The sequence below is a fragment of the Schistocerca nitens genome, chromosome 1 (genome assembly GCF_023898315.1).
Source record: "Schistocerca nitens isolate TAMUIC-IGC-003100 chromosome 1, iqSchNite1.1, whole genome shotgun sequence".
In the NCBI taxonomy this organism is placed as follows: domain Eukaryota; kingdom Metazoa; phylum Arthropoda; class Insecta; order Orthoptera; family Acrididae; genus Schistocerca; species Schistocerca nitens.
Window position 1 is genome coordinate 761,720,903 of NC_064614.1, and position 10,671 is coordinate 761,731,573.

The following is a 10,671-nucleotide window of genomic DNA, read 5'->3' on the forward strand; positions in this document are numbered from 1 at the left end:
CAACAAGTGTCAGCGTGCTAACCATTCAACGAAAGATCATCGATATGGGCTTTCGGAGCCGAGCCGGCCGCGGTGGTCTCGCGGTTCTAGGCGCGCAGTCCGGAACCGTGCGACTGCTACGGTCGCAGGTTCGAATCCTGCCTCGGGCATGGATGTGTGTGATGTCCTTAGGTTAGTTAGGTTTAAGTAGTTCTAAGTTCTAGGGGACTAATGACCACAGCAGTTGAGTCCCATAGTGCTCAGAGCCATTTGAACCATTTCGGAGCCGAAGGCCCACTCGTGTACCCTTAATGACTGCACGACACAAAGCTTTGCCCCTCGCCTGGGACCGTCAACACCAACACTGGACTGTTGATGACTGGAAACATGTTGACCGGTCGGACGAGTCTCGTTTCAGATTGTATTCGACCGGTTGGTCGTGTACGGGTATGGAGACAACCCCATTAATCCGTGGACCCTGCATGTCAGTAGGGGACTGTTCAAGCTGGTGGAGGCTCTGTAATGGCGTGGGACATGTGCAATTGGAGTGATATGGGAGCCCTCATACGTCTGGATACGACTGACAGGTGTCACGTACGTAAGCATTCTGTCTGATCATCTGCCTTCATTCATGTCCATTGTGTATTCCGACGGACTTGAGTGATTACAGCAGGACAATGCGACACCCAACACGTTCAGAATTGCTACAGAGTGGCTGCAGGAACACTCTTCTGAGTTTAAACACTTCCGCAGGCCACCAAATTCCCTAGACAAGAACATTATTGAGCATATCTGGCATGACCTACAACGTGCTGTTCAGAAGAGATCTCCATATCCTCTTTCACTCACGGATTTATGAACAGCCTTGCAGGATTCATGGTGGGAATTCTCTCCAGCACTACTTCAGACATTAGTCGAGTCCATGCCACGTATTGTTGCGGCACTTCTGCGTGCTCGCAGGGGCCCCACACGATATTAGGCAGGTGTACCAGTTTCTTTCTTTCTTCATTGTATATTAACAACTTCATGAGCCACAGTCACTTCCACTTTTCATCCTACTGCGTGTCCAACGCAATGGTAAGTTAAGATGATGTAGGGTCTACGTGACAATGTGTAAGGGTCGTGTGCACCAAGTTTAACAATGTGCGTGGAACGATGCACTCTTTAGTGTGTCGTCAGAAGTGCCAGAGGTCGCTGTCTATCCTGCTTTACAGAGCGGGCAAGCCTCCGGACTTGGACGTTCAGCGATGAAGCGTGAATGTCCAACACGTTGTCGCCTAATAGTGGATTCTCGTCCATCAATCACTATCCATAGATGGTCATACGAACAGCCTATTGGCTTTGTCGTTCCCGAGATGGTCTTTCCCAGGTGCTGGTCGACGGTTGTGTGTCCTTTGTCAAAGTCGTTTACGCGGTCCGTCCAAAATGTTCCAAAACTGATTTTGTTCGTGATGTACAAGCGACGTCATCGCAGTAACCACCCCAGCAGCTTGACTTAACGACTGTAAACAACAGACGTGCTTTTGACTAGTGAGCTGTGAGCAGACAGTGTTGTGACATTGTTTGTTTGTTTCGGTTCCGGTTTAGTGCGCAAAAACAACAAGGATCATACGCGCCCATCTCAGAACTGTAGAACACGAAGACAAAGACAGGATTTGAAAACGACTACACGTTCGTCCCAGTCGATGGAAGAGATGACAGCTAAAAACAGGAATGTGGAGAAAGGTCTATAAAACAAGTCATAGAGAAACGGGTATCCTGAACGAAATGTCCCTCGCTACATTGCTATGACGGATAAAAAGTAAATCGCGATCGACAGACCGCGCGTCGTCTAAAACGGCCGACAACTCAGACTGCAAACACAAACGAGAAAGTAAGTGGTTTAAAATGGGATTCCCGCCAGGAAATGGTGGACCGTCAAAGGTTGAGAGCAGTGAACACAAAGTGGTGGTGCAGCACCACGTAACAAATGGCGATGGCTGAAAAGACATGGTTAGATACGCAACCTAGCTAAAATGATCTCACGGAGAGAGGGCCGAGAGGAGTTCGTCCAAGACGCTGGGAGAGGCTTAATAACCAGGAGAGTTTCCCACGAAGGGAGGACCAGTGGTGATGGCAAAGTGACACCACCTGCTGACAGAAGGCAACACAGAGGTCATCCGAGGGGACGGAAGAGCTAGCGGGGTGAGGTACGAGGACAGCAGCCTTGGCAGCAGCGTCAGCGGCGTCATTTCCTGTCAGCCCGACGTGACCAGGAACCCACAGAAACATCACAGTGGTTCCATCAAGAGTGATCAAGTGACATCTCTTCTGGACCCGTTGCTCCAAAGGATGGACGGTGTACAGCACAGAGTCGGAACAGATGACAATTGAGAAGCCTATGTCGCCGGATGTACTGCGTGGCCTGATACAGGGCGAAGAGTTCTACTGTAAATACTGAGCAGTGTTCCGGGAGCCGATACAGAGAAGCGTCGGTACCAATGACAAAGGCACGCCCGATACCACGGTCAGTTCGAGAGCCATTAGTGTATACAAAGGTACTATCGCGAAGTTCCGTGTGAAGTCCGTGAAATTGAAGGCGATAGAGTGAGACAGGTGTAGTGTCCTTAGGAAACGAATGAAGGCCAAGATGAACACGGGCCGCCATACGAAGCCAAGGCGGTAAAGGGTTAACACCCATCGGAAAAGTAGCAGGTGGCGTGAAGTTAAGCTGCCGGAGCAACAGCCGAAAGCGAACTCCAGGAGGTAAGAGAGAAGAGGGGCGTACGCCATACTGGCGATCAAAGGAGCCATCTAAGAAGAACGTATAGCATGGGTGGCCACGCATGGCACAAACGGCTTGCATATATGTGTTATGACATTGCAGTCACGTATCGCTATGCGATGTTTATATTTTGACTTGCTCATTTCTGATTATGACTGAGGAAAGCACAATGGCACGCCCGATACCACGGTCAGTTCGAGAGCCATTAGTGTATACAAAGGTACTATCGCGAAGCTTTGGAAGGTCGGCCTCAGTGGCCGAGCGGTTCTAGGCGCTTCAGTCTGGAACCGCGCGGCTGCTACGGTAGCAGGTTAGAATCCTGCCTCGGACATGGATGTGTGTGATGCCTTAGGTTAGTTAGGTTTAAGTAGTTCTAAGTTCTAGGGGATTGATGACCTCAGATGTTAAGTCCCACAGTGCTCAGAGCCATTTGAAGCATTCTAGCTATGGAGGAAGCTTTCAGTCTATCTTGGTGGAAAGTGACCCGGCAGAGTGCCGCATCCCTTTCGGGATCCGCCGTGGGGAAGACGTCTGGACTGTTCTGACGTCCGTGGTAGCTCTTCTCTGGCGCTGTCTCACCCTTTTTGCATTCGGTACTGACTTGTGTGTTGTGGAGAAAGTACGTTGAGTTCTAATTAAGTTTCACTTTTCGCAGTTAGCGCTGTCTGTTATCTGAGAAACTCACCATTTGCAGTATTTTCAAAACAACTACACTTGCTTGTTTAATTGATTTCGCGAGTCATACTGTCGATTAATTTAAATTTGCTAGCTGTGCAGATTACGAAAGCTTGCTGCGTTTCCTGGCGGTCTTCAAATTAGATTTGAGGTATTCTCGAAATTGTTACCTAATATGAACGTACCGCAGAATGAGGAAGTGCAGAAATTTACGTGAAGGGTCAGTGCTTTAACGACATAACCGACATTCAGGGCTATTTGACCAATGTCCCAAAGAAAGGACGTTTCTGACGGTTCACATGGTGGTATGAACATTCTGTGCCTAGTACTCAAGTGGGGGTCGGGGAAGGGAAAGCATTAAAACCACCACCTTCACTTTTCTCTATTCTTTTTTGAATCCAGTCTCGAAACTTTTTGGACTACGGGGTATGTCAGTGGACATCCCATCCTGCAGCCCCTATCGTCGCTGGCATGAGCCCCCATTCGCCTCCGATCAGCTTAAATACTTTCCTTATCCCGATATATGATGGTAACTCTACCAGGCGGCATTCAAGTTCACGTTGGGCAGCAGTCATGTCGTTATGGATCTTCAGTGTATGTTGTACATACTCAACAGTGCCGAAAAGCAGTTCACTTGGTTCCAAAAGGAAATGTAAGTATAAAAATAAACTGAAAATTTAAAAGTCATTATTGATGATTTTTTGTGTAGTGCAGTAAATATGAAGAGGTTAAAAGAAATGCAAGAAACAGAAAGAACTTGATAACAACATTAGATCAATAGAATGGATGACCAGTGACTGGTAACAGAAGTTTATATAATCTACATAGACAACGATTCAACAGCATCTGAAAATCAATGCATTTGATCTATTATCTCCTTTTTTGGTGAAGCATTTTATTGAGGTGTTCCGATTCACCGCAAATAACAAAAAAATCATCAATTGCGGTTTTACTATTTAATTCATTGTCAGACATTTCTAGGTAGCTGACAAGGTTAAGAAAGCATGCTGATCAATATTTTTTCTGAGATAGGCCGTCAGAATGAAAGTTCGTTATCAGTATCTTCAAGTATCAAAAGATATTTGAGGCCACAAAGTCCTACACTGTGAATATATGCCTATCAGAGCCAGAGACCCTAAAAAGCTTCATATGGGTTAGAAATAAGGTCTGTAAGTACAGTTTGCGATTGATTAATTGACAGAGATGTATTTCACACCTTCAATTCCAACATTACAGAGAGGTTACAATGAAGGAGGCTCGAAGTTAGGCCTGGATAGCTTAAGTGGGATGAGTGAAGGGGTACAATGTCTACGTAAGATGCAGCGATTGTTTTGACACTTTTCTAATAGATCCCACACATTTACACCGTAGGAATCCACACACAGACACCAGTGGAATCGCCGAGACATTTGGTTGCCAACTATCGGTATTTATTGTATATACCAAACTTGTCTTAGAAATATTATCGTCCAGTAATAAACTTTTTCAATGTTTTTATTATATCAAAACTGATTTTTTATTAAATGTACTGACCTGTTATTTGTATTATTATTTTATTAGTTTTACTTTATCTTTCTACAAGTTTTAAACATTCCTGACATGGTGTCATTTTATTGCCCTGAGTAAAGTGTTATATAAAATAATTTATTTTTGCTGTTACGCATCGATTGATTTTACGTTCTCACTTGTCTGGTTTTTTAACGGAGTGTGATAATTCATGGGTAGAGCATCAGGCGTGATAAAATTATGGATACTGTTACGTTAATGAGTAATTTCACAGTGTACCTCTTACAGGCCCCGAGAGATGCGCTTTCATACTGTGTATTGTAAATTTAACGCCAGAACTTGATTCTAAACGAAGCATGACACTGTTACGAGATAGACTGCATGCGACACATGACATTACGATCACCAGTTTTGCACCAATTTTTTCTGTGATTCTCCTTTTTATATTAAACTTTAATCTCGTTTTGTAGCAGTTAAAATCGTTTCATTTTGGCAGACTTGGAGTTGGTTAACGACCATTACTGGCGACATGTGGGGAAAAAACCTACTCTTATGTACAGCATCAAAAATGTACTGCAAAAATGTAGTCCTCAAATGTAACTTTTTCTTTTTGGTAATATCTACAAAAATGTTTCTTTTATCAAATCTGTGGACCAAAAAGAAGAAAATAAAAATTTTGCCAACTATGCTGAGCCATGCAAGAACATTGCCTGCGAAAGTCAAGGCTGCGAGTTCAAATTCGTCTGACACACTGTTTTAATCTGATAGTCTAAACAACGAGATAGCGACAAATTGCAAGGAAATTGCAATCTCAGGCTGTTCTTTGAACAGAACGAAATTGACCTGGCGCCTTGTGCGTGTGTGTGCGTGTGCGTGTGCGTGTGCGTGTGCGTGTGCGTGCGTGACCAGAGAAAGCTGCACTCCTACGTCAGCATATTCCAGCAGCTACGAGGTGTTTCTTTCCTCGATTGAGCCATTACAGAATGGGAGACAGCCTTCCCCTTCCCTCCACCCCATCCTCAAGAGAAATATGATTTTAAATGAACAGAGAAACGGTAGGAGGAGAGCATGGCGCGAAGCGGTTTATTAGTGCAGTGAACGATCTGAAATATTAGCTGTTAAAAATGAGTCATTTAAAAGATAGATGTGTCTTTTATAATGGCATGTAACTGTATTTTACAACACTGGGGGTGGCGTGGCTTTGTGGGATCTGGTGAACGCCGATTGGCTCAATCCACAATCGTGCACTATAATAAGGTGCGGATACCAATTTTCCAAAGTTGCTGATTTGAATCTTGGCCATTTTCTCCGATACATGTCAATAAATTTATTTAAATTATCTGTAATGAGTGTGTACGGTAGCTTAGGTTACTAAAGTATTTTAACATGCCAGTTACATCTTCCCATTGATAATACACAGTCCAGTCACATTAACGTGAGCACCGCCTACGTTCAACGTCAACGTGCAATAACCACTCACTCACAGACGGCAGGTGTAAACACTAGCAGTGAAGAGTATATAATGTTTGTCAGGGAGAAGCAGAGGAAATGCACTCGTTGTCGTAATGCGGAAACGAAGTGATTTATCTGACGTCTGAAAGGCACGATCATGGGATTTCGGGTCAACGGTGGAAACAGTTCCTAAACAGTTCGCGTGCCGCCGTGGTCAAAATACACCGTGCATGGAAAAATGGGGCTATCCAAATCCGTCGTCGAGGCGACTGCGGTGCACCACGGGCCATAGGTGACAGGGGTAAACGACGGCTGAGAAGAAGTGTACGGGAGCATAGACGTGCAGCTGTTGAGCAACTGTCCGCCCTGATGAAGCAAGCGGCTACCAACAGTGTCTCCTTAAAGACCATTCAGCGAAAGTTGGTGCGTATGGGCCTCCGCAGTAGGCTCCTGGTTCATGCACCCATGCTAATGATCATAGCCGACGAAAGTTGGAACTTTAACGCCAGGACCGCAATTGGACGTCGACTAAGTGGCGACAGGTGGCCTTCTCAGATGAATCTCGTTTTTATGTTTCATCAGACAGATGGCGGTTGGCACGTACGTCCCTGCAAGAGACCGCAGCCTGTGGCTCTGTGGCTAGCGTTGCTGCCTCTGGATCACTGGGTCCCGGGTTCGATTCCCACTCAGGGCGGGAATTTTCTCCGCCCGGGAACTGGCTGTTTGTGTGGTCCTAATCATCTCATCATCATTCGGGAAGGGCCGAGACTGGACGTGGAAAGATTTGGACCTCGTACGGGTGCTGATGACCACGAAGTTGAGTTCCCCACAAATCACCACCACCACCACCACCACCACCACCACCACCACCACCACCACCATCCCTGCAAAAATCGTCGGATGGGTTCAGCCTAGAGGGAGCGTTGTCTGGGGAATGTTTCTGTGGCATTCCATGTGATCTCGTGATTCTGGAAGGCACAGTGGATCAACACAGCTATGCATCTACCCTTGCAGACTGTGTCCACCCCTTTGTGCAGTTTGTTTTGCCCTCAGCATAATGGCATCTACCAGCAGAACAACACAACGTGTCACGCAGCTAGCAGTGTACGTGCGTGGCTAAGTGAACCGTACTCCCATGGAAACGAACCAGCCCAGATCTAAAAGCAACCCAGAACCTGTCGGGCGACCTCGATCTAGTTGTTCGCGCCATGGATCCTCATCCGAGAAACCTAACAGAGCTGGCCATGGCGTGGCTCCATATCCATGTCGGTACCTTCCAGACCCTTCACTGACTCTTCCTACACTTCTCGCAGCGGTCCGCACTGCAAAAGGAGGTTATTCAGGCGTTAGACAGGTGGTGACAATGTGACTGGCCAGTGTGTATGCTGTTACGAAAGTTGATTCGCCGTCCTGGCTTAGACATGAGGCGTAGCAGAACTAACTTCTTCCTTTTCTAGGTAGCAACTCCAGTGGTGACCCTGTTATATAATATTTAATTTATTTTTGTCATATTACAGAGTTAGCGCTCAGCTTGCTCGGGGCCATAGTTAAGCTGCAAAATGGCAATCTGTGTCAGTGTGGCAAAGAAATGGAACACACTAAGTTAATTAAGGAGCTGGTGCCGGCCGCGGTGGCCGAGCGTTTCTAGGCGCTTCAGTCCGGAACCACGCGGCTGCTGCGGTCACAGATTCGAATCCTGCCTCGGGCATGGATGTGTGTGATGTCCTTAGGTTAGTTAGGTTTACGTAGTTCTAAGTCTAGGGGACTGAAGACCTCAGATGTTAAGTCCCATAGTGCTTACAAGGGAACCTCCCCATCGCACCCCTCTCAGATTTAGTTATAAGTTGGCACAGTGGATAGGCCTTGATAAACTGAACACAGATCAACTGAGAAAACAGGAAGAAGTTGTGTGGAACTGTGAAAAAATAAGCAAAATATACAAACTGAGTAGTCCACGGGTCGCATAGGTAACATCATGGACAAAATGAGCTCAGGAACGTCGTGGTCCCGTGGTAGCGTGAGCAGCTGCTGGGCGAGAGGTCCTTGGTTCAAATCTTCCCTCGAGTGAAAATTTTATTTTCTTTATTTTTGCATAGTTATTATCTGTCCGTTCGTTCATTGACGTCTTTGTTCACTGTAGTAAATTTAGTGTCTGTGTTTTGCGACCGCATCGCAAAACCGTGCGATTAGTAGACGAAAGGACGTGCCTCTCCAATGGGAACCGAAAACATTTGATTGCAAGGTCATAGGTCAACCAATTCCTCCACAGGAAAACACATCTGATATATTCTATACGACTCTGGTGACGGCATGTGCGTCACATTACAGGAATATGTTGTCGACCCACCTAACTTGTACACTTGGCGAATGGGTAAAAAGATTCTTCTACCTTGCCCGATTTAGGTTTTCTTGTAGATGTGATAATGACTCCCAAAAAAGTGATGAAAACATAAGAGTTTGTCACATAAACTGAAAATAAAAAATTAAACTTTTCACTCGATGGAAGATTTGAACCAAGGACCTTTCGTTCCGCAGCTGCTCACGTTACCACGAGACCACGGCGCTCCTGCACTCCTAGTGTCCTTGATGTTGCCTATCTTCCCATGAACTACTCAGTTTGTATATTTTGCTTATTTTTTCACAGTTCCACACAACTTCTTCCTGTTTTCTCAATTGATCTGTGTTCAGTTTTTCAAGGCCTATCCACTGTGCCAACTTATAACTAAATCTGAGGGGGGTGCGATGGGGAGGTTCCCTTGTTAGAGCCAGTTGAACCATTTGAAGGGGCTGGTACTGTGAAAGACAATTCATAACTGGCCCCTAAAATTCACGTAACTCCACAGCAGGAAGTATCACAACAGCTCACACTCGGCTGCAGAATGAAATGTTCATTCTGGAATGAATCTTTTGTTTGTCGCAATGTTTCCTGCCCTATTGAGGCTACTGTTTACCGGCAAGGGCACGGGGGACCAGCTAGGGGCGGGCTCATTAGCACGTCTTTGCACGGCGGCCAGCACCCATTAAGAGTTCGAGGGGCCGCGCGCCTCGCAGCGGGCCCAGCTGCAGCGGAACTATCTGCCCCGCACATCAGGCGCCGGACGGCCTTTAGCACCGCCAAACGGCTTTTAAGCACTCGGACGAGCAACGATATTGGAAACGTTAACCCCGCGGCGGCGATCGCCAATAAATTTCTCACAAACCTCCGCGCTAGACACTGAAGAATGGAGAGAGAGAGAGAGAGAGAGAGAGAGAGGAGTCGGTTAAAGCAGCGAGAGGGCAGATCGAGTTACGGAAATCACTTCCGCCGCTGCGGCGGACGCCTCACGATCCGTTCATTAAAAATAGTTACCGCGGGGAACACGTCCGGCGGGGCGGTGTGCGAGTGTTCCGCGATTCCGCAGATATCGATTGGCGGGGTTGCGCTCGTGACCGGCCGCGGTTTATCTGGCGCGCGCAGCGTTCCTGGAGGCTAATGTACCGGAAGGCCGGCCGGCCGGAGACGCGACGCGCTCCAGCGGGCAGGCGGCCGCGGATTTAATAAGGCGGGCAGCGCGCCGGCCCCTGGCGCTCCGCCGTCCTTATTGAAAGCGATCTGCCGAGATCGCAGTCACGCTAGCCGGCCCGCCGGTGCCACGTTTCCCCGTTTCGCGCGGCTGGAGCGCGCTCGCCGCGATGACGGACGCAGATAAATGCGTTTACGTTACGGTTATTGCCCCTAAAAGGACACGCATTAACAGTGCGATACTGGCGCCGGGACGGGCGCAGAGGTCGTAGAGTAATGGCTACGCCGCTCTGCATGAGGGGTCGAATAGACTTCACACTACTCTTTCAGTCGTGAAGTCACTGGTGGGCTTACGACTGAGGCGTTACTTTCGTTTTGCCTCAGGTTACAGTAGGAAGGAATTATGTTTTCTATATCGAGATATAAGTTTTTCTTTGATTGCTAGCAGCTTCAATACTTCGCTGGGTGAAAGGAATATTTGACGCATTTGTTTATTTCTTTTCATCATTTCATAAAGAGGTCACACGCCGTTTATATGTATACTCCTTGTTCCATCCTGTATGAGTGTGCATGGGTATGAATGGAAGTCAAATGTAGCGGGAGCATGGACCAAAGGGAACAGCAGTCATTGCCAACATTACAAGAATAACGGCAGGTAGGCGAGAGCAGCAGGCAAAGATCAAAACAGGCACGAGGGTAGGTTACAAAGTTGGTGCGGGAGTGAGGTGAGTCTCCCCACCACCGCGATTGAATAGGAACGTTGCTCGGATTTTGGAGCGTGGAGAGCACTGTG

At 47.1% G+C, this 10,671-nt stretch overlaps 1 protein-coding gene across 1 annotated transcript in view; it reads right to left on the minus strand.

Annotated features, from left to right (window-relative positions):
• The window catches only part of LOC126199277 (uncharacterized protein DDB_G0271670-like), a 112,143-nt gene extending 104,885 nt beyond the window's left edge, over positions 1–7,258 (minus strand). The window contains exon 1 of the mRNA XM_049936126.1: positions 7,214–7,258. Coding sequence (XP_049792083.1) covers positions 7,214–7,258 — 45 coding nt within the window. The remainder of the gene's footprint in view (positions 1–7,213) is intronic.
• Between the last annotated feature and the right edge of the window lie 3,413 nt (positions 7,259–10,671).